Source organism: Bolinopsis microptera, chromosome 7 (assembly GCF_026151205.1).
Source record: "Bolinopsis microptera isolate Bmic1 chromosome 7, MBARI_Bmic_1.0, whole genome shotgun sequence".
In the NCBI taxonomy this organism is placed as follows: domain Eukaryota; kingdom Metazoa; phylum Ctenophora; class Tentaculata; order Lobata; family Bolinopsidae; genus Bolinopsis; species Bolinopsis microptera.
This window is the reverse complement of record NC_087078.1, coordinates 16,753,080-16,777,697: the sequence shown is the minus strand read 5'-3', so window position 1 is coordinate 16,777,697 and position 24,618 is coordinate 16,753,080. Positions and strand designations below refer to the sequence as shown.

Here is a 24,618-nt window from a genome sequence, read left to right as displayed (position 1 = left end):
TTTGAATTAAATTTAAAATTTCTGTTCTACAAATGGTAGACTCCAACAACCAGTGCTGATAAAATGCAGAAAGGAGTCCCCATCGCAAAAACTTCTTTAAAATGAAACCTGGTTAAAAGTGATCCACCAATAACAGGTCCAACCATTGAGCCTAGATTGTAAGCAACGTTAACAGCATTTAAAGATACTGACATGGCTTGTTCACTATCCAGAACTTTAGTGAGTTTACCAGCTGCTAGTGTTAGAGAGTTGAGCTGAATAGCGCAGCTGCAGAGTTGTAGCAAGTTGGCAGCAAGGATGGAGAGGACGAGTTTGTTGCCTCCAGGAGGACAGATGATGGGTCCTATAAAAAGGAGGACAACTCCGCACCCGAACAGACCAGATACTAGACCTACTATAGTTAGTACGGGCCACTTTTCTCGTAACATACCAATAAAGGCCGCAGAAATGCAATAAACAATACCACTCACGCCGATTATCACACCACCAAATTGCAAGGATTTTGAAAACTCTTCCAAGTAGAACTCAGTGAGGATACCTTCAGTGTACACTGTAACGGCCCCAATACAGATCATCGGACCCCAACAGTAGACCAAGAGGTCACGAGACACGTAGAGAAGGTAAATATCACGAGTTGAAGTTACATCACTCTCCTCCGTTCTTCTGTTGTTACGAGGATAGCAACAAGCTAATATGGACACAGCAACCAGTAGTGTGATCCCAGCTACTGTCATTGACAGGGAGAACCCTATCTTGGCGTCAAGCCAGGACCCTATGTATGCTCCGATAGCTTCCCCTCCTGAGAAAAAGGCTTCCCACAATGTAGAAGATTTGCTGACGTTACCTTGGAGGTGATTTGTAATCCCTACTGCTGTTTTGTTTTTGATGAGAAAGAGTGCAGCTCCACTTGCAAACTGAGCTAGCACTGCGAGATAGAGGTAATAGTGGGGAACAGTAACCGAGTAGTAGAAGGAACAAAAACCAGCAGAACTAACCAGACCCGTGAGAGTAAGGTACAAAAAGTCGTTGAGACGGTTCATTACTGGTTGTATGAGGAGCGCTAACAGAGAGGAGGTGGCCCAAGCTGCTAATATAAGGAAGGCTTGTTGTGTTGAGAGTCCCAGGTTTAGAGACTCTGGTATCAAGATAGCTAGGGGGATGGTTTGTATTCCGCCAAGTGTCAGTGAGATAACACACAAGAGGGATGTTTTGAAGTGGTTTGGAGGGTCAGGTTGGGTGTCTGACTCTTCTTTCTGTATCAGAGGAGCATGATCGTCATGACGTGTTGGGTATTCAAGTAGCTCTGTAGCACTACTGTCTGATGCTTCACTCTTGTAGTTGTTCATAGTGTAACCTTAAGATTTAACTGTTATTGAATTTGCAAAGGGGATGAACTGTCAATAACCCAGCAATATACATTATAAAAAGCAAACCTACCAAACATTCAATCAATCGAAGTCAATTCATTAGCAAGCATTGGCTAAGAAAACGATGGAATTATTGCAGGTACCCCGACAATTGACCTCCCATGTAATTACACTGGGTCAGCGGGGCCCTTCGTTACGCCACTGGTCGTACATACAAAGATAATCTTTCGAATAAATTTTGAGCTTTCGTTCAGAAAATAATTCGGGGCCCTCAAAGGGGGGTAACAAGAAAGCGTTACATAAGCGTCTCTTCAGCCTGCTGAACATGTACTTGCCCTAAAATGCAAACAAACAATTATCACCTCCTCAGCTTGCTGAACATGTACTCACTATTAATGTAAACAAACAATTGTCACCTCCCCGCCAGTATCCCAGAGGCACAAGGTCCCATGAGTACAAGTGAATGTAAGCAAACTGGAGCACCTCTATTATAAAAGGGATATAGCTGAGAACTCTCGTGACTCAACACTCCCCCTTTTTTTTCCAAAAATGTACATATTCAACATTGTTTAACTTTAATCTTAAGCAACAGTTTAATATTAAAATGCTCTAGAAAGAGTACTGAGGTTTTTGCTATATACATACTACAATGCTCCATTCCACTCATTTTAGAGCTAACCGTTTTACTGCGTCTCTGCTGATGTTATAGACACCTGTAAAGTCAGCCGCATCCTCGAGTACACACTACACAGGCCATACAATACCGTGTACCTACCATAACACTTGAAAATACTTTTCCACTTACTTACTTTAATGTATTCTCGTAAAATTGTATCGATCCCGTTTGAATATGCGACCAGGAAAAGTGCTCTTATCAGGAAAGGAATTTACTGCAACGTTTCAATGTTACAACATCGTATTCATGATCTAAAAATATTTCTATCAAAAATTCAAAGCGTAAAAAACATATATCTGAGGCAAAATTTACTTTTAATTCAATCAACTTTATCCAAAAATTGCGTAACAAAAAAGTCATAACAAAAATTCATAACAAAATTAGTTTATACGACGACAAACTTTTATAGTTAATACCGTACAGTCCTAAAACTACTACAAGACTAAATATACTACACATGATACATAAGCATGAAATGCTACAACGGTGAACAAGTGCATCATGTGAAGTGTGACGTGTGTTATAGGTATATGTATTTAGTGTGGAGCAAAAATGGCGGGAATGGTATTGACCAATGATAAGTGTGAAACGTGGGAGCCAAATATGGTTTGATTGAGGTTAAGGGTTAGTGTGTTGGATGCAAGGCGGAAGTGTGCGTGTGTGAGAGGTGGTCCATATTGTACTGGGAAAGTGAACAAAACCTATAAATATCACTAAATATGATCACTACATGTTTAGACGATCCCCTGTCTGCAAAGTATAAAATATGTTACACCCTGTTATTAACTTGTAACTAAACTACACTGGGGTAAATTGTCACGAAATCTAGGGCTTAGTTACTTAGTACGAAAATTGACCCCCCGACAATTGACCCCCCATGTAATTACAGTGGGTCAGCGGTGCCCTTCGTTACGCCACTGGTCGTACATACAAAGATAATCTTTCGAATAAATTTTGAGCTTTCGTTCAGAAAATAATTCGGGGCCCTCAAAGGGGGGTTACAAGAAAGCGTTACATAAGCGTCTCTTCAGCCTGCTGAACATGTACTTGCCCTAAAATGCAAACAAACAATTATCACCTCCTCAGCTTGCTGAACATGTACTCACTATTAATGTAAACAAACAATTGTCACCTCCCCGCCAGTATCCCAGAGGCACAAGGTCCCATGAGTACAAGTGAATGTAAGCAAACTGGAGCACCTCTATTATAAAAGGGATATAGCTGAGAACTCTCGTGACTCAACACTCCCCCTTTTTTTTCCAAAAATGTACATATTCAACATTGTTTAACTTTAATCTCAAGCAACAGTTTAATATTAAAATGCTCTAGAAAGAGTACTGAGGTTTCTTGCTACATACATACTACAATTCTCCATTCCACTCGTTTTAGAACTAACTGTTTTACTGCGTCTCTGCTGATGTTATAGACACCTGTAAAGTCAGCCGCATCCTCGAGTACTCAGTACACACTACACAGGCCATACAATACCATGCACCTACCGTGTACCTACCATAACACTTGAAAATACTTTTCCACTTACTTACTTTAGAGAGATTTATAGATTTCTCTACTGGGTCATCGAATAGTTGGACAGCCCTTGCAGCATCGCTGCTGCCTTATTCATACTCCAGTCCAACAAAGAATTTCCATTAGTGCAGCTGTAATTGCTCACCGATGGGTTATCTGGAAACTGTTTAAGAAATGCTGATAGTTTTGCTTTGAAAAGCAGTATGAACCATCATACAATGACTGCTGCCGTTGAGTACTGCTCTTGATGAGACTTGGAATGGTGGCCTTGATTCCGTGTCTTGATGGAGTATAAAAATGAATCCCAAGGTCATTTGGGCAGCGTTGGTGTAAGATTTTCCACATGTGAATGATAATTTAACGCTCTCTCTCCTCCTTTGCATCGAAATTAAATTTAGTGCTTTGAGTTGAGCCACTGCCAATAGTCAAGATGTATGTTTGTGTTTGACATGAGGCAGCTCATACAGACTCTCATTCCCCTGGTGAACTAGTAGCTCAAACTTATCCTCATGTAAAACCATGTTATTACGTTTGGCCCAAGCAATAACATGGTCGAGATCTTGCTGAGGAACGATAACAGATCCTGTTTTGTATACATTAAAGTCACTATTGTGACGGTACATTAGAACTAGACAGAAAGAAAGTGTGAAGGGCCTATAGAATTAGAATTAGAATTAGAATTAGAATTAGAATTAGAATTAGAATTAGAAATTAGAAAGATCATTACAAAATTACATGTGTCAGATCCCAATCAGTTAAATGAAAGTTACACAACCAAACAACAAAAAAACATAATATCTTAAATAAATAATTAAATGGTTTCAAAGTGTGCACGAAATAAGGATACTAAGTCATAGCTTACTTTTAGGAAATCTTTCACGAAATAGATTATAAACAAAATTTTTGGTCTCCAAAATGTAATCCTCATTAAATAATTTACTGAATTGACTATTTGTGAGTATGTTGTGAAGGTCTGTGCTGTTTCTTTGTCTGATCTCCTTGTAGACAGGACATTCTTTAAGCAAATGGACTTCGTCTTCTTTAATGATGTCACTAAACGGGAGCTCGTTCAGGAGGTCTATGGTGATTCTGTCTGAGCTGCAGCAGAAGTGGCAAGTTTTGTAGAAGATGCTTGAGTTTGAGTATATATGTGCTTCAGTATACGGCCGGTGTCATCAGCAAAGAATCTTATAATTGAACCAGTCACACAAAGCTTCATGTCATTTATGAAGAGTATAAAAAGGAGGGGTCCAAGGACGGTTCCTTGGGGGACACCACTGATAACCAAGGCTGCGAAGGAAGACACCCCGTTCAGAACAACATGTTGATGACGGTCCGACAGAAACGACTCCAGCCACTTAAGAAATCCATTGGCCGCAAAGTTGTCTTAACCAAGAAACGCCCGATCGAATGTGAGTAAGCTGATTTCAATGACCACCATCGCGTGACCTCATGGGACTCAAAAACGTCAAAAATCCTTAAAAAGCTTCTTGTGTCGGTCGCGGTAGATCGATTTTTTCTGACGGATCTGTCTGTATACTACACTTTGAAATCCTCTAAATGATGGAACGAGGTAAAACTTGAAAACGAATAAGAATTGAATTAAACCTATAGCAGTGGTTCTTTGGGCGAGTGTGTGCGGGGGGACAGTTACCGGAGCAGATATCTTATCAGTTAATTGAACCTGTCAACCAGGTTAATAACTCTAGTTTTTACTCGTGTCTGATGTGATTTTAAAATATTATCCACTCGTTATGTAGGTTGCGTGGAAACGGAGGAACTTTTGCAGGGATTTAAAGGAAGGATGACTTGTATTAGTGATTAGTTAAAATACTGATAATATTTAATGATTACACTCATTATAATTAGTTAAAATACTCATAATAATAATTAATGATAACCAAACATCTGTGTCTAGTGATACACTACACCAGAATCCGGCATGCAATTGAACATACTTTTCAACATCATGTAAAAAAAATTTACTCATATAAAATAAATCTAATAATCAAAATAAATTCACTCATCAATTACATCATCAAAAAATATAATAAATTCAAGCTAAATAAAAATTGTTTGGTTATTGATAACGCAAATAACCTATATATGCATGCAAATAACCTATAATATGCAGGTTTAAATCAATAAATCACTTTTTGCAATGATTGTGCGTCTAAAATAAACTCAAGCTGAGTAAAAATAGTAAGGTTATTGATAACGCAAATAACGATATGCAGGTTTGCATCAATAAATTACTTTTTGTTGCAATGATTTTGCGGCTAAATATCATCGCATACACATCATTAAAAAGTTAAAACATATGACACCGAATTTCATTCTTTTTGAGTCCAATCAACAATTTGTTTGATATAGTATAGTTTCATGATATAATTTGAGCTGTTGATGAGGAACTAAAGGCTTCTCGCCGATTTCATTCAGAACCTCCTCAACGGTTAAATTTTAAGATTTTACTTTCGTAGTTTCCCTCGATTTTTGTTTCGCAAATATCTTGTCAGAGAACCTGATTGTAGCAAGTCCTGATATTTTGAATTCCTCAGAGAAGCGCACTGTATACTCAGTCCCTGACTCTATTGTTTCAGTTTCTGGGATGACTTTTCCGTTTTTTATATCGGCGGTTTGTCACAAGGATTCTCAGTGCAGGTAGGCAATGATGATAATTGCCCAATAGTGGGATCCAGATAAAGTAAATCCCTGTTTAGTTTTACATGTTACTTCATAGTTTGATCCGGAGTTTATTGTTCCTGATACATGACGTCCATTGTTCCGTTTTGTACACTTGGTTTTACTACTTTATTTACTACAAGACGCTGAAACGAATACACAATGTTTTTCTTTAATTTGAATCAGTAAAGCTCCAATAAAATGTTCGAATCTCTTGATTTTAATTACATTTATCTTGCTATGACCGTATTAAGCAATGCAGTGAGTGGCAGAAAGTGGTTAGATTCCTATTTCCCAGGTTGTCAATCCGACCACAAAAGACAATGCTGCATATAAAATTTCTCATCTGTTCTGGTTCCTAAAGATAGGAAAAGTTTGGTAGCATAGAACTTTAGTCAGTGAAATTAAAATTTGCCGTGGCCGTATTGGCGAATTGCTTCGTATACCAGAAATTTATGACTTGTTCTGGCTTTAACAAAGACAGCAAAAAAGAGTGCACCTGCAAAAATTGGGCGGAATAGAAATTCTATACGTAAATTATACGTAAATTTAAGGTTCTTCTTGCAGTCATGAACAGCGATGCTTACTCACTCATGCTTTGTTGGAGGGAAAATGCACGTGCTAAATCAATAACCGAACAGTACTTAGATTGTAACCTCGCCCACCAGGATGAAATATATCTATTGAACTGGAGGGTAAACCGTAGTCAGATGGCTGATAAAGAAACACGAGTAGGCAAAACACCTGTACCCTGGGTTATTGTCTGAAATAGATCTTGAGTAGTCAGGTCACGAAAAAAGTTATTAGATCATGAGCCTGTTTCAATAGCCGGACTCAAAACAACAATTGGTGAGTGAATTTGTAAAGCCGGCATGTGCAGCTCCACTATACTTTTTGTCTAACTTGCTCGACTGGAACAAGATTGAAAGGGTTTTCATTAGCGAACATATGAGCTCTAAAAATTGCACGTGCTAGAGCATTATTCTAGAAACGCCCACCAGGATGAAATATATCTATTGAACTGGAGGGTAAACCGTAGTCAGATGGCTGATAAAGAAACACGAGTAGGCAAAACACCTGTACCCTGGGTTATTGTCTGAAATAGATCTTGAGTAGTCAGACGAAAAAAATTATTAGATCATGAGCCTGTTTCAATAGCTGGACTCATAACAACAATTGGTGAGTGAATTTGTAAAGCCGGCATGTGCAGCTCCACTATACTCTTTGTCTAACTTGCTCGACTGGAACAAGATTGAAAGGGTTTTCATTAGCGAACATATGAGCTCTAAGAATTGCACGTGCTATAGCATTATTCTAGAAACGAACCAAAAAAAAAAGCACCTGCAAAAATTGGGCGGAATAGAAATTCTATACGTAAATTATCCATACGTGTCGGGTCTCTTGGTTTGATATTTGGGCTTAGCCCTGAGAGTTTTTCTTTCTGGGCCGGGGAAGGACTTTGATGCAAATTTCTTTTACAATTTTCGAGGATTGTGATTGATTATTTCACCTCTTTTAGTATTGAATAATTAAACAGGGGTTCGAATAAAATTTTTGACGCGAATTAAATAGGTAATAATTATTTTAGACATTTAGTTAGACTTAGAGTTAGACGGGTTCCTGCTAGCATAATTAACGAACAATATTTTAAAATATGGGGCAAAATTTCGGTCTCATCAAATGCTGTTTGAAGCAAGAAACTTACATTTTTTTCTTCCATTTTCTGAAAGTTGAGTCTATTACTATTAGGCTAGATTTCCTTAAATTTCAAATTACAATGTTAATGTCTGATCCAATATAAAAGGTAAATTTAAAATATAAATTCGTATTTATTCCTTTTCTTTTCAGTAAGCTCATGACGACATAAAAATGCAGAGCCTCTCGTTTTTGGTTTTTACAGCTTTTTGTCTGGTTGTCAGTGATGCAGCGGATCCGCCAATCAATGTCGAACCAGGTTATAATATTACTTATATATACGACATTAGCACTTTATTAAATATTTTGCGAAATAAGAATCAAATTTCATACAATTTTATACAATGACAAATGAAGTATAAAAATTGAGCGTACCAATAATGACCTTTGATTTATTTCCTCTGTTGCGCTATCATATCACCGATCTCACGTGGCATGATCATACATGAAGGAAGTTAGTCGAATTTCTCGTTAGGGTTTTAGCATATGCGTCGGTTACGGATTGTGTTAGAGTTAGGGTTGGGGTCAGAGTACTAGTAGAGGGTTAGGGTTTTGAATAATCTTTCTATCCAGGGCCATTTTGATCTAGAGAACGTGTTATTCTAGTGTATTAATCATCATACTACAAAAATAAAGAGGACTATACAGATTAAACAACTTAAAACCTGATAAAATAACGACGAATACACCAAGGGCGACTTAACTTTTAAACTACTTATAGCACAATTATTTAAACACAATTATATATACCATATTCTGTATTTCGTGGTAAACTTATGCATAAATCAGTTTACCACAAATATACACGTGTTGTGTGGATATCTTTATTCCTTCGCTATGAATATCGCACTATAGGCTAGGTGTCAAAATGTTTTTGTCGTGTGTCTTAAAAAATAAAAACACCAATATTTCAGATCAATGGCACGACAAACCGTTCCTGCGAGATGTCAACATTCCCAACCAAGCGGATGTATATATGAAGACTGATCTGGCGATTGGAAGTGGCAAAGATTTGAGAATCAACTATAATGAAAACAATGCTGACTTTGAAAACATGGGATCTTTCGTATTAAAATTCTCAGATCCACCAAAGTATGGTTTCCTTTTGTGTACGGACTTTATGAAGCCAAGTCAAGACCTTCCTGTTGATTTGCCCGCTAAAGATGATGATGGCTTTAGGATCTTCAAAGTAGAAATGCATGGAACAAATGGTTTGAAGATCAGTTGCAACGATGAGTTGCTGATCACTTTCGAACCCTCCGACGCAGTGTGCACGGGATGGTCGTCTTTTTGGAGAGATACGTGGGAAAAAAACAAAGAGGTGATAAGCTTTTCCTTTGACGAAGGAGTAAGAAAGTACAAAATCTCAAGTTCGGAATCCGCAGGTAAGAAATAGTCAAATATTGATATATATATTAACTTTTCTATTCGTCCCTATATCAATATGCCTCACCAAAAGAGTGATGATTAATCACTCTACTACGGAGCTGAGTAACATGGGGATTATAATGGTAATACAGGTAATTAGGGGGGGGGGGGGGCGTGGTCAACAGTTTTTAGTACAAAGCTTTATTCGAGGACATTTGAGGGGGAAGGGGGTGTCTACATGGAAATAGCCGAATTTATTGGAGGACTTCGCCGATTCGACGCGCAAACTAGCATTCTTGTTTCGCATCGAAGATGGTTGCAGAGCAACGATCTGGAAGGGTTGACATCGTCAATCAACCGAATTTATAGCTGGTCAGTGGTCAAAGGTCAGCGCTTATGAGTGATGAGTATTAGTTATTGTATTTTAGGTGTTCGAAATGATATTTAGATTCTAGATGAATATTTGATTTGAATTATTTCGTCCTTTACTAAATTCGAATGCCATGGCCCCCCCCCCCCCCCCCCCCCCCCCCCTTTAACCCGTCTGCACTAAAGTAAGTAGTTTGAAAGGTGCTTAGCAATTGGCTGGATATCTTAAGTATAACAACGATTTCGGCTCATCATGATCAGGGTAGCATGAAACTTAAAGAAAAATTATTTCCAGAAAAAATTCAAAAAGGGGGGGTCAGGCCATGATTACGTAATATTGCTGTCAGGAGGGCGGTTGGGTCTTGATTACGGTTGATTACGGAGGGGGGGGGGGGGGGAGAGGGGGGGTAAAAATTGCTTAAATATTGATTACGTAATATGTGAACGATCCCTAATCAGTAATTTTGCCCTGTTTTGCATCTTAAACCTGAGGCAACATCTTAATTTGTCTTACCTGGGGACCTCAGGCTATTATGTTCATAAACGAATAAAGATTCGGCGGAATGACAGGCTGAGCGCGGCGGCCCAGTAACTTTTGTCTGAAATCTTTTGGATGCTATGAATGCGAAGGTTGGGAACTGTGAAGCTTGAAATAATCCATATCCTACTCACCTCGCGGGCGGAAGTGTCGTATTGCGTATAGCACTCGTTAATTCATTTCTTCAAAACAGAGTGGTGGACTGTGGATGTGTCCTACCAAAACTGTACATTCTGAACTTTTTATAGCCTACCTGTAAAGAGAACTGTTTACTGTTATTCATATCACTCGAGTGTCGCTCATGGTGCCGCACATTATTTTTTTTAATAACACCTTTTTAAAGAAAAATATACTGCTTTGACGTACATGGAGCGTAAATTGTTAACTTTTACAAAGCCTTTTGAAGCATTTTATTTTGTCCATATTTATTCATTAATTGACAATGTGAATTAGTTCATATTTCCCCAATAAGTGCTTTTGATAAGCCCGGTTCTTAATCTGTTGCATTTTCAGACTATCCAGCGTGCGACGGCCTCAGCATAACAGGAATAAACGCGAGGAGAGTATCCCCCTTTGCTTTAAAGTACGAACATGGTGATAAAGCAACAATATTTTGTGCTACGAACTACTTCATTTCCTGGGGTACATCAATAGATGATGTCGAAGGAAACATTGAGTGTTACGCCGGTAGTTTTGTTCCTGATCCCGCTGTAGGTGGTGTCAGTACAGTTGGCTGTGTTGGTAAGTGCATTTGATAAAGACAATCCATGAAAGGGCCTTGAATAGATTGTTGTTTCCCAAATACATTTCAGTTGTCCTAGTTTGTTGGATATTAAATTTAAATTAAGATATTTTATAATATAATCTGATAAAAATTGTATCCTTCAGCCTGTGCTGATAATGTAGCGGACTGTGTAGGTGGAACATGCACAGAATACGGAGAGTGCCTATGTAACGATGGTTATGAGAAGTCTAACACTGATCCAAGACTGTGTACCAGTACATCTGTTCAGTGCGATGCGTTTGTTCTCTCCAATCAAGAAGCTAGTGCGGACGGACCGTATAATGTAGACGATGTGGTCACTGTCACATGTACAGATGGATATCATGTCTCAGGAGGACCTAAAGATGTGGATGTACAAACATTGACCTGTCTAAACACAGGGTATTTTGACGAAACCCTTGAAGATTGTGTCGGTTAGTGAAAAAATACTAAAAGTAAAATATGTATACAATAATAAAATTAAATATATGCTTTTGATTTAGCGATTGACAGTTTAATGCTACCAATTTATTCGAATAGCTTAAAATCGGTCACTCGTTTAGAAGTTATTTTATCTTCATTCAGTGTGTGCTGAAGATGATGATTGTACGTTTGGACAATGCAATAGTAACAATATATGTGAATGCGATGCAAGTGCAGGTTACAAGCTGGTAAGACTAAGTGTATTTTTGAGAGACCTTGTGAAATGAAGAGTCACCACAAATTTCGTTTTTAATTTTCTTTGTGGGTAATTTTTCAGCAGTCCACACTGCGAAGATGTGCTGTCCGAAATTTGAGTTCAATAAATTCGCCTAATCATCAATTCACTATATAATTTTAGAAAGAAGATTATTTGAACGTCTGTGAGGAGGTTACTTGTCCTGAAAAATACTGTTCATATGGGGGCGAGTGTTCTGTTAAAGATGTTGAACTGGAGTGTGACTGTCCACAAGGAACAGAAGGAGATACATGTGAACAATTTACATCGTAAGTAAAGATTTATACATGGTGGTGATTGAAAATTGATATTCAATATAATTCATGTTATTCAATAACCACCACACACCAAGTATTCATTTTATTGAATAGCGTTGATTATTGTAAATTTCGAGACTTATACAATTTTTATTTCATCTAACTTCTAATAGTTGCAATCACTCTTCGTAATATTTTTTGTTTCATATTTAAGTTTTGTAAATAAAATCGTTAAAACAGCAATTAACGATGTTTTTATTAAATTTCAGAACTCCCTGCGACCCAGATCCCTGTGAAAAGGGTGAAACATGTAGCCGTGTTACGACTGACCCTGCGGACTACACAAAACATGAGTGTACTACAGCTGCTTGTGAGGGTACTTTTAATGGGGACTGCTGCCAAGTTGTTATACAGTTTCATGATGGTGCAATATGTATGTTTTAGTTTCGGAACATGAACATATTCTTAGTTAATATATAGTTAGAAGTAGTAGAAACTCGTAGTATATAAAACTAGAAACGGGAAACCCGCTAGTTGAAAGTTTTATTCGAGGAAATTTAAAATCAGTTATGTTCTAGTTTCTTTTCATCCTTAATATAAAATGTATGAGTTTTTATTCGACAATGACAACGAAGTTTAAAGTATTCCCTGGACGTCATCATTATCTCAAATTCATTGTTAAACTTAATAAAATTGATTATGGGTTTTGGTCAAATAATTATAATTGAAAATGGGACATTTAATTTTAAGAGATTTTAAATTTTCCAAATCTGTCTCCGATTTGCTTCCAGTGCACAGTACCTCAACTTGTTTATAATAAACTCACTAATTTGTCACTTCCGACAAAATTGTTTAAAAGCATTGACATTTCGGTCAATGGTCAAGGAAAACTGATATTTATTTATTCCCGGTGACTCATTTTGATTTTTGGCGCTGCCTCCGGGATTCTGAACGTCTGTCATCATGGGAGGCCGACTTCCAGGCCCCCTCATTATTAGGGGGCCAGGGAGATCAGATCATGTCACTAATTAGTGACGTATAATTAGTGATGTGATCCATCAGTAGAATTTAACTGACTTAGAAATGGGCTATATACAGGGTAGAATTCACATGTACATCATAGCATGGCAGTTCATTAAGAAGTAAACATGATCTTTAAGATTTGACTGCTCGACTCGTATATCACATAAGGGATTTGATTAATTATACTACGAAAAAATGTGACTTGTTAATTTAAATCAAAAGTAAGGGGTAAAAAAAGATGTAGGGTAGAGTTCACATGTTCTGTAAATCGTAGCTGGTGGATCACGTCACTAATTATACGTCACATCACTAATTATACGTCATATGATCTGACCCCTAATAATAGGGGGGCCTGGAAGTCGTGCAGCCGTCATCATATTCATAAGTTTTTGACAGACGTCAGACATCTGTTAGTGTTGACTGTTGAGGCTCAGCTTGAAGTGTATACTGCATACTGGTATCGATTAAGATTAACATATATTTCAAATTTTCAGCTGATTTTGATAAAATAACATCGGCGTGATCAATTATTTTAGTTTCAACGGCTGCACCCCGTGACTTTTTAACTAAAGATAAGATACGTATATTTTAGGACATTTGTAATATGATAAAATTTAAAGTTTTGGTGTGTGAATTAAAGCTTGGTGTGAGAATTAGTGTGGAAATAAAAGAGATGTTTATTCTATTATTATTTATATCATGATTGATTTTGGACACGAAGGGAAACACACAAATTTGGCTTGGAAACTTCGTTTATTACATCGCTAGAGCCTACAAAAAAGAAATAAATTAGTCAGATAAAATCAATCATAATACTCAGTCAAAGAGATTCAAAAATTTATAAAAAGGTCATGATTAGAGAATATCATGAAAGTCGATCAGAAATTGGAATACGATAAAATTGTTTCACTGATAGCGTGGTAGATAAAATTTATAAAGAAAAATGACGCAAAATTGGCACAAAATTGTTAAAATTAATTAATTACAGATATTGGTAAAAACCACAAAAAACTACCTTTTAATTTCCATCCTATTTAAACCCCAAACATTAGTTCTAAACTTTGCACAAAATCTAGCCTCTTCCCTATCTAATAGGGAAGGTTTAGTCTTTTTCACAATCCCGAATTTGAAACAGTCAAAACTGAAAGTGTCCTTGTGTACATCGTAACAATGCATTGATAAGGCTGAGTGCTCGTAGAGGGCACGGTCGTCAATGTTCCCAGGAAACCTAACCGTTAGGGGCCTAACTTCGGAAGTAAAAAAGATAGAGACTTCCGGTTTTTTGCAAAATGTTCGTCTTGTAAAAATAACGTTACCTCCCCAGGAGGAAAATTGGGGCTTCTCATTTTAAAAAGTTATTACAGAAAAACTGTTATTGATGCTGCGCGCAACAAGCTAGAAAAATAACTTTGCAAAATAAACCCGTTGTTATGCGTGTGACGTCATCATGCATGACCATATTTGGAAATGCGCGTGAAGATAAGTGATAAGAGTACGTATTTTGCCGATCGCCTGCAGCACTTATTACGAAGTAGTTTCCAAAACTGTTATAGTCTTTTCTGTCCATTTTGTTGCTTTGGGATAATCAAGTGGATCCCATTAATTTTAATTGAAGTGAACACTGTTTTGAACAAAATTGAAAGCGTCTTTCGATTAAACAAATGTACAATGATTTCACATCTGAATGAGTAACTATCCAGCTGCTCAGTAGTTCTTATCTTATGTGCTGAAAGTTCATACTACACTCGATGAACTTGCTGTGCACTGGTAACAGAATATTTAGAACTTTTGACTCAAACACAAAACATCTGGCTCGTAAAATTACACAAACAAACATTATATGAAGACCGCCTCTCTCTTCGCAATGATTACGTAATGTAAATGGCCCGAGGCCCCAAACATCTGCTTTCAGGGCCTACATGACAACGCTAAAATTTAAATAATAAGAGCAAGATACACCAATTACAATAAAACAGCTGAGAGTCGTTCCGATCATATGTTAAGACATCACTTTTCAGCCTATTTTAGCTCCCTTACTCCCTATATAACCAGTTTTACAGTTACAAGTTAGTTATTGTGTTAAAATTACACAAACGTTATCATATAAACACCGCCTCTCTCTCCGATTGGGCTCCGATTACGTAATGTGAACGGCCCCAAACATCTACTTTCAGGGCCCTACAACGCTATAAATAATTTAAATCATAAGAAAGCAATTCCTTACACCCCAGTTCCACGGCCGGATATTATGCCAAATTATTAGACGAAGATCGTCTACTGATATTTCTCCGGTTTGCAGTTCCATGACCGGAGACCATCTACGGTAATTTTGTTGATTCTGTATGATTATGTATGAATTAATCTCCGAGAAATTCCCGGAGAGCTCAGAGCTTAATCTCCGTCTAATACAGTTGACGGAGCCGGAGAATCATCTCCGGAGATGATCTACGGGAAATGGACCTCCGTCTAATAATTTGGCATAATATCTGGCCATGGAACTGGGGGGTTAAACCAATTCTAATAAAACAAATATTTATAGGTTACTCATTTGTTTCACATTTCAAAACAGCTCGATCCAATCCGGTGAGTAAGTTAGAATGTTCTGTCTTTGCAGATATATTTACGCTACAGTTCCTTCAGTTTATTCAGACGAATGTTGAAAATGTTCATGATCTTTAAGTAGACTCCCTGAAAAAAATTTGGGTAGACATAAATAATACATAATATCGACAATACAACCAAAAAGAAAATATGCGCGTATGTGCGCGCGCTTTCTGTTTTACTTAACTGACGCTATTTGCTTTATACATCATAAGTAGTCAAAAACTTGCTAGAACAGTAGAAGAATGTGAATTAAGCTATCTCTTTTTATATGGAATGGCTGGAAAAGGGTGTCACCTTGACATAGAGGCACTGTAAGATTCAGGGCCGCGCGCGTCTGTTATAGAATTCTTAATTTAAGATCATATTAATACTTACGTGTTTTTGACGATTGCAGTGAAGGATAGAAAACATTTGGCAAGCTGACAGAGAAACATAACTTCCCTTCCATCGGACACCGGTCCAAAATGAAATTCTTATCCTCATCTCAAATGAAGTTTTGGTGTATTTAAGAGATGGAACTGTCACCCTTCGAATTTCTGTCTGAAGTTAAGATAACATTATTATAAATAACATAATCACCATTTGGGACAGGTGCTAACTATTAAACCACCAAAACATGTCTCACCTACCCCGGAACAAAAATCCACTACACACATCAAGGAAACGTGCTCTCAGAGATAGACATAACTTACCTTTCGTACAGGGAAAGCTGGACACCGGTCCTAATTCTTATCCTCATCTCAAAAGAAGTCTTGGTGTACTTAAGCGAAGGAACTGTCACCCTCCGAAACACTGTCTGAAGTTAAGATAAGATTATTTTAAATAACATAATCACCATTCAAAAAGGGATATGAAATATTAAACTATATTCCAAGAATCGGAAAAAATGACAATTTTGTTGTAATTTGATTTGAACGTTCTCAATGAGCATAGAACAGAGCTGATAGTCAGGTGATGTCATATTCACGTTAAAATGTTACTAAACAGACTTAAAACTGAATGAAAATCACCTTGTATTGTACAAAATATGAACGTAGTTGTGGCAAAGTCAGATTTTCTCTACGATATAACCAGGAAGGTGAGGGGTACTGAGCTGGTACTCAGAAGACTTACAGTACAACCAGTTGTAATCTTGTAGGAACATATCAACACAGTTCAATTCTGCACTCACACTTAAAATACAGTTAAAATATTTTAAAATAAAATAAGGTATAGTCTGCTAATACAAAAATTGTAGCTGGAAAAATAACATACTGTAAAACATCAAGCTTGTAGATGATGTTTTACAGCATTAAATGAGCAATGGCAGGGAATATATTTCTCGAGCGAATGTTCTAAGAGCAAAATGTTAATTCGATTACTGTGAAACGTGAAAATAAGGATAAACTCCCTGCCATTATCCCACAAACGGTTAATCATAGCCAACAAAATCTGCATCACCCACTGCTTACCAACGAGGAGGTCTTACCTATTAAAGCAGCATCAGATATTTGTTATGTTTTTACAAATGATTTAAAACGTTACAAAATTATGATTCTTATAATTACAATAACAGACGATAAAATAATAATAAAACGAGACACTGACCTTTTCCAGAAGAAAACAAGCTTAACATGATACTTTTACTACACCAACTAAACTTTACCCTGCATTTATTTAGCAACTACTTCCCAACTACTTTGTAAAAATGTAAGTTACTACATCAAATCCCTTCCCTATCTTTCATAACTAAATTTGGTAGCTCATTTCCTTCCTGGTGTGAATTCCAAGGCAGTCATTGAGCCAGCTCTACACTATGATCCACAATCTAGCCTAATGCAGTGTTTTTCAACCACACAACTAGCAGGATCGAATAGGTGAGCTTAACTCAATGAGTACTTCATGGCTCCTCACACAACAGTCAATTTCTCAATCTTTCTCTCAAAAATAATGTTAAAAATGTATATAATAAACAAATAATTTTCGCAACTACTCTTTTTGGATTCAAAAACATGTAAACATGTTTTGCTCGACAAATTTTCGTTGAATTTTGTTGAATTTAGTCAAGATAAAAATATGTAATAAAAATAATATAAATGCAATGACTTAACTTGGAATAAATCAATCATAAAATAAATTTGTCACGATACATAAAATAACTGCAATAGAATCAATCTGACTTATTTAATACTTACACCGAACAATTGACACAAAATAAATAATACTTGAAATCGACACAAAATAAATCATACTGAATGATACAAAATAGGTTACAAGGACTTGCTTGCTCTAATATTTATAGTGATCTGTACATAAAATAATTGTGAGTATTAATTTCATAGGTGAGCTTGTTCAAGACTTCGAGAGCTATGAGCTTTAATTTTTGTTTTTCTCTAAGTTTCTTGACAAACTGATTGTCCTCAATGGAATCGGTTGATTGCCTATTAGTAATTAATTTATCTACGGCACCTGATAGTTTGTCGATGTCTTTTTGGTAAGATAACAATTTGGTGCTTATGAGTTCAATTGAGTCCGTAATCCTACTTGTATAGTATGCTAATTCATTATGCTGTCTATTATTATTACTGTCTTTTGGATCCTTAATACAACTAGATGATGCCAAGGCTAATCTGCGACTACTACTGTCTAAATGAATAATTTCATCTGGGACAGCGTTAAGAATTTTGGAAATACATTTAGCCATGTTGCTGTGTTTAAGCTTATCGTATTTTTCAGGATCAGAGGGAAACATTTCAATCAATAATTTCAACATTGACGAAAAGTTTGCTGGCAGCTTTTGTCTGCTAGGATTTTCCCTATCAATGTTAATATTTTCTATTATTTCGCTTGACGTTATGATATCAGGTGTTAATAGTGGGCCCTGACCTAATAGTTTACGCAAATTGGAGAAATCTACCCCACCATTGACAAAAATGTTGCAAGCAAATTTCTGATAGATAGCAGCTTTGGTATTTAGAATTATCTCAATCGTTGATGTCAATATATTGTGGATTGGGAAATCAGGAAATAACTTTGATAAACATGGTGGGCATGATGACAGACAGTTTTCTGAGCGACATTCTCTAGAGGAAAAGAATTTAAGGTCGTTTTCCGAGGACAAACTCATATATCGTTCATTAGTATTGGAAACGACAAAATTTGAAATGCGATAAACGTGTCCTGCAAAGTCTTGGATGTTGGACGTTATAAATTCTTTGGTAAAAACAATGTCAGGAATAGGACTTCTTTGATGAAATGCAGTGATGGCAGAAGAAACTGTGCTACGATAAGTTTTGAAATTGTTTGCAGTTTTAAAGTATCTGGAGATTTCTTGACGTTTTAGGACATTAAGCAGGAAACTCTCTTGAAAGTGTTTTCGATTGGTAAAACTGTGAGCAGAGACCTTCAGTTGCCGAAAAATATCTTCCATGCGTCCGGCATGCACTGACAAAAAGTTAGTAAGTTCGAATGTTGGACCCATGTAGTAAACTATGCCGAGGAAGTAAATAGAATTAATAACTTTAAGAGCAGTAGGTATCGTAATCTGTATTTCTTTCAAAGTTTTAAACCATACAAAAATTATATTATGAAGCAGCAATGTGGAGGCACCTGACCGTTTAGACTCATCTTTGTATCCAAATATATGAATTTCTAGAAGTGCTCTGAAGTAAGTATAATAAAGGCATTTAGGACATTTGGTCACAATTGACAAAGTAAAAATATCCCCGCAAATATTACAGGACAACCCGTCTGGAAATAATTTCATTTCTAGTTTCTGGACAATTTCAATTAAATTCTTAAAAACTGACTCGCCAGATTTTTCGTGTTTTGATCCGTAATCAAAATTACAACAATTGGATATAATCTCATGTACTAATTTTAATGGTCCGTCACCTTGAGGTCCTGGAATGTGTTTGAATGATTTGAGGGTTTCGCCTCTGAGACCATGAAGACATTCATTTCCCAAAAGTTCAGCCCCTTCAAGACCAATTTCTTCAGGTGATTTATCAGGAGTAGCCATGAATAGAATAGGGGGTCGCCTTATACCCCCTAAGTCATTTTTCAAAAACTCTTTTATCTGTTCGCTATTCATATTATCAAGACGCTTATGTGGCCATCTTATTTTCATTAGTTCTAATGCTGAGGCGGGTTTATCTTTTAAATCTTGTAGCGATTTTCCGCGATTTTCAGGATTTTCGAAGAACCCACCTTTATTAGCATGTTTTGTAGTTTTGTCGAATGTCATGTGTTCAAATTTTACAATTTCGTAATATTCATAATGATCTATAGGGAAGCATTCTAATAAGGTAGGATTACGATACGGTCCACTCTTGTTTGAACCATTCTCAACACTCCTTACAGGCGCATCGCCATTCACAAATTTTAATCTGTCCGTGAATTCGATTCCGCAGTTTGTTTTAATTGTAACTTTAAAGGCAGCTAACTGGTTAGTTCTAAATTCTTGTAATGCCTCTTCGCTTTTGGTTGTCGAAGGAGACATAGCTATGTAATGGATGTAAATTTGCTCGACAGCTTTTTGTAAATCCCCTTCACATAGATCATTTGATTGGTAAAGGGACTTGCTGTATAAAGGCCAAACGACAAAAAGGATGTAACTTCTGTTTAAAATAACGGCGTGATCATACCACATTGCAAAGCTCCTTGTAGACTCAGCTTCTTCAAGTTTTTTTCTAAGAAAACTTTCGTCGTATTTTTGGAAGTCGCTCTCACAAATCAAACTATAACTCTTTAAGGTGCATTTCACCTCGTCAATCGACAAATTTTGGTAATGCTCTTTTGGTTTGGCCTTCAAGAAATTATTACCAGACTGGAAACTTAGGTAATGTTCTCTAATTGACATAAGGTCAACTAATCGTGAGTTAGCTGCTACCTGTTTAGGACATGATTTAACCAAATCCCAACCTTCATACAAAAGTGGTATCTGGGGAGTCCCCAGCAAAATTGATTGGAGTTCTCTTAGTATTTCAACTTTTTCATCAGCGACACTAGCTGGAGGAATTCTTGGGATATAAAGATCGTCAACTAGAGAGTGGGGCTTGTAGCGTGTCCGAGCATTACTGTGGACAGCAAGTATGGGTCTTAACTCACTGTAAATACCATGATTTCTCGGAAGTAAAAGGTAATTTAAGCAGACAGATTGTGCATAATCGGACAATCTTTTCCCTCCTTTAGGGCCAGTTAAACTATATTTTGTACCCAGTTTAAAGAAACTTGGTTCGAAATGGTACGTAAGGACGTGCGAACAGTATTCATTAAACAGGTCCCCAAGCTCAATATTTGGATCGGATGACTTAATGTGGCGATAATCTGGTAGATTAGACAGATGTTGCTCGATGTCTGTTTTAGAAAATTCAGTGCAAAATATAGTACGGTCTAAATTCTCGACCTGACTTCCTGAAAGACCACTGCCATAGTGGATAAGCGCACTAGCCTCGGTTAAATGATCATTGAATTTTGCAACATTGATGGTTAGTTCCGATTTGTACCGCTCAAATTCCACTTTTAATTCGCTCAAAGATATTTCGAAATTTTCGACACTTTTATCGTAGCTAGAAAGAATTTCGTAGGAAGTCCTGCAAATGCATTCATGGATTTCCTTAAAACTCTTTCCACGACCTAACTCGTTATTAGCAAATCCGGATAAAATTTTGTTGCATCTACTTTTCAAATTATCACCTCCGTCATTGTTTGACATATTAAAACAAACACTACAAGGGACGCCTTCTACTTGTGGCCTACTGTTTTCATGTGAAATGCGAATTTGATCACTCCTATAAGTCTGCTTAAGAGAATCTAAAACCTCTTTATTATCGGCGATACACTTGGCTTGACCAATAATTCGACGAAAATTTCGCGAATCCAAGTAATTACGAACGTAACCAAAATAATGGGGAAATTGATTCACATGGTCTTCTACGCGTCCGTCAAATTCTGACAATACAAAATGTGCCAAAATGTACTTACAGAAAGGAAGCTTTGAGTATCCAGATTTGACTAACGCAGAGTATACACAGTCGCTAAGAAATTGAACTTCTATTTCGGTACGTGATCGTTTGCTCATTGTGCTAATAAAAACTAATTACCACGAACGAGGAAAATACAAAATGTACGGAAATAGGAAAGAAAATGTTGAATATATATATTGCAAGCGAGCCCCAGAAACAATCCTAATTATAAAATGACATATCTATAGGTAAAAGTATCCAACGCGAAATAAGAGCGCAAATTAGTACAGAAACACATATCGGCGCGGCGTGAAGGGATTGTTATTAAAAAGTTGAAAATTCTGCTTTTGAACTGTAAAATCGGTTTTGTTGAACGAAAACTAAAAATTCAAAAATTCTTTTAAAGATTAAATTTTTACCATCATTATCCAATCATTGTGAATACATTTATGGCATTTTGTGGTCAAATTTAACTATTCTTGACAGAATTCCTATGCGCGCGCAATCTAAACATGAATTGTAATGGCTAAATACTTGACAGACACGCGCGGTGTCTACAGCTGTATCGAAACTATCATATTGGTGGCGCGCCCGCTGGCCGGTAACTTTTCCGGTAACCTAACCCGAGCCCTAAACAATCGAATTCATGTTTTACTAGCCTGTCACGTGACCAAAACGGTTTTTTTGCCCATAACTCTCCAGGGAAGCATTTTTACCCTACGTCATGGGGGCTGATTCGGAATCAGCGTCCAAAAATACACCGAATAAGATCAATTTCATCCCTAAAAGGCCTTTTCACAAGAATTTTCTTAAAATTTGGGCGAGCGATTTAGTAAGAGCGGCTTTTGTTAGGCCCGGTTCCTAATCGCTGTTGCATTTTCAGATAATCCAGAGTGCGACGGCTTCGACATAGAAAGGATAAACGTGAGGAGTATATCCCCCTATGCTTTCAGTTACACAGATGGTGATAAAGCAAGAATATATTGTAATATGAACTACTTCATTTCCTGGGGTACATCAATAAATGATGTCGAGGGAAACATTGAGTGTGACGCCGGTAATTTTGTTCCTGATCCCGCTGTAGGTGGTATCGGTACAGCTAGCTGTGTGGGTAAGTGCATTTGATAAAGACAATCCATGAAAGGGCCTTGAAAATATTGTTGTTTCCCATATACGATGAAGAATGAGTTGATGCTTCTGTTTTGGATTTCGACCTGAATCCTATTTAATATCCCCAACCGATTTTCACAAAGTTCTTTGATTCGTTATTTGTACGATATCTTTTAGAATTAGATTAATACTTTTTTGTTTGTTGAAGCTTACAGATTTTGAGAACTATGTTACATTTCAGTTGTCCTAGTTTGTTGGATATTAAATTTAAATTAAGATATTTTATAATATATTCTGATAAAAATTGTATCCTTCAGCCTGTGCTGATAATGTAGCGGACTGTGTAGGTGGAACATGCACAGAATACGGAGAGTGCCTATGTAACGATGGTTATGAGAAGTCTTACGATGATCCAAGACTGTGTACTATTATTCAGTGCGATGCGTTTGTTCTCTCCAATCAAGAAGCTAGTGCGGACGGACCGTATAATGTAGACGATGTGGTCACTGTCACGTGTACAGCTGGATATCATGTCCCAGGAGGACCTTACGATGTTAATGTACAAACTTTGATCTGTGGCAGTACAGGGTATTTTGACCCACTCCTTGAACCGTGTGTCGGTGAGTACAAAATGCTAAAAGTATAATATGTATATTTATAGTGTATACAACAATTAATATATGCTTTTAATTTGGTGAATGAAACTTTAGTATGTAGTAGTATCAATTTATTCGAAATTCGAATAGCATAAAATCGGTCACTCGTTTAAAAGTTATTTTATCTTCATTCAGTGTGTGCTGACGATAATGATTGTACTGATGGGACATGCAATAGTTACAATATATGTGAATGTGATGCAAGTGCAGGTTACAAGCTGGTAAGTATATTTTGAGAGACCCTGTGAAATGCAGAAGAGTCACCAAAAATGTCATTCTTAATTTTTGAGCTGTCCACACTGCGAAGATGTGCTGTCCAAAATTTGAGTTCAATAAATTCGCCCAATCATCAATTTACTATATAATTTTAGAGAGAAGATGATTTGAACGTCTGTGAGGAGGTTACTTGTCCTGAAAAATACTGCTCATATGGGGGCGAGTGTTCTGTTAGAGATATTGAACTGGTGTGTGACTGTCCACAAGGAACAGAAGGAGATACATGTGAACAATTTACCTCGTAAGTAAAGATTTATACATGGTGGTGATTGAAAATTGATATTCAGTATAATTCATGTTATTCAATAACCACCAAGTATTCATTTTATTGAATAGCGTTGATTATTGTAAATTTCGAGACTCACAATTTTTATTTCATTTAACTTCTAATAGTTGCAATCAATATTCGTAATATCTTTTGTTTTATATTTAAGTTTTGTAAACAGCAATTAACGATGTTTTTATTAAATTTCAGAACTCCCTGCGACCCAGATCCCTGTGAAAAGGGTGAAACATGTAGCCGTGTTATGACTGACCCTGCGGACTACACAAAACATGAGTGTACTACAGCTGCTTGTGAGGGTACTTTTAATGGGGACTGCTGCCAAGTTGTTATACAGTTTCATGATGGTGCAATATGTATGTTTTAGTTTCGGAACATGAACATATTCTTAGTTAATATATAGTTAGAAGGAGTAGAAACTCGTAGTATATAAAACTAGAAACGGGAAACCCGCTAGTCGAAAGTTTTATTTGAGGACATTTAAAATCAGTTATGTTCTAGTTTCTTTTCATCCTTAATGTAAAATGTTTGAGTTTTATTCGACAATTACAACGAAGAGAAAATAAGAGGTCTGGTAATTCAGGTTTAGATTAGCGCAATTGACGGTACAGGAGGTTTCATGATTCATCATTGAAATCAATAAAATTATAGTACTGCAAGATATCGGTTCGATCTTGACTGTGCCATACTGCCATTGGTGCAGTTTCTGTGAAAATCGATAAGGCTGTATTATATTGTATTTAGTTATGAAACTCTAATAT

General features: G+C 36.8%; 1 protein-coding gene and 2 long non-coding RNA genes across 5 annotated transcripts; 2 read left to right on the top strand and 1 right to left on the bottom strand.

Moving 5' to 3' along the window:
- Nucleotides 1–8,904: 8,904 nt before the first annotated feature.
- On the top strand, nucleotides 8,905–24,377 carry LOC134818398 (neurogenic locus notch homolog protein 1-like). The gene is made up of 6 exons (XM_063827924.1): nucleotides 8,905–9,332; nucleotides 22,416–22,643; nucleotides 22,960–23,262; nucleotides 23,434–23,519; nucleotides 23,670–23,815; nucleotides 24,050–24,377. The coding sequence occupies exons 1-6, from the start codon at nucleotides 8,924–8,926 to the stop codon at nucleotides 24,222–24,224; spliced, it is 1,347 nt and encodes a 448-aa protein (XP_063683994.1). The 5' UTR covers nucleotides 8,905–8,923; the 3' UTR covers nucleotides 24,225–24,377.
- LOC134818400 (uncharacterized) lies at nucleotides 11,576–12,518 on the top strand. Its single transcript, XR_010160648.1, has 3 exons — nucleotides 11,576–11,656; nucleotides 11,827–11,972; nucleotides 12,230–12,518. It is a non-coding gene; the product is annotated as an uncharacterized LOC134818400 (long non-coding RNA).
- LOC134818399 (uncharacterized) lies at nucleotides 14,608–22,559 on the bottom strand. 3 transcript variants are annotated; one of them, XR_010160646.1, is made up of 5 exons: nucleotides 22,549–22,559; nucleotides 16,598–16,759; nucleotides 16,280–16,383; nucleotides 15,963–16,127; nucleotides 15,276–15,671 (listed from the first exon to the last, which is right to left on the bottom strand). It is a non-coding gene; the product is annotated as an uncharacterized LOC134818399 (long non-coding RNA). The 3 variants fall into 3 exon arrangements; XR_010160647.1 differs by lacking the exons at nucleotides 16,598–16,759; nucleotides 22,549–22,559 and adding an exon at nucleotides 21,552–21,750 and having other exon boundaries at nucleotides 14,608–15,671; XR_010160645.1 differs by lacking the exon at nucleotides 22,549–22,559 and having other exon boundaries at nucleotides 15,277–15,671; nucleotides 16,598–17,338.
- Nucleotides 24,378–24,618: the final 241 nt, after the last annotated feature.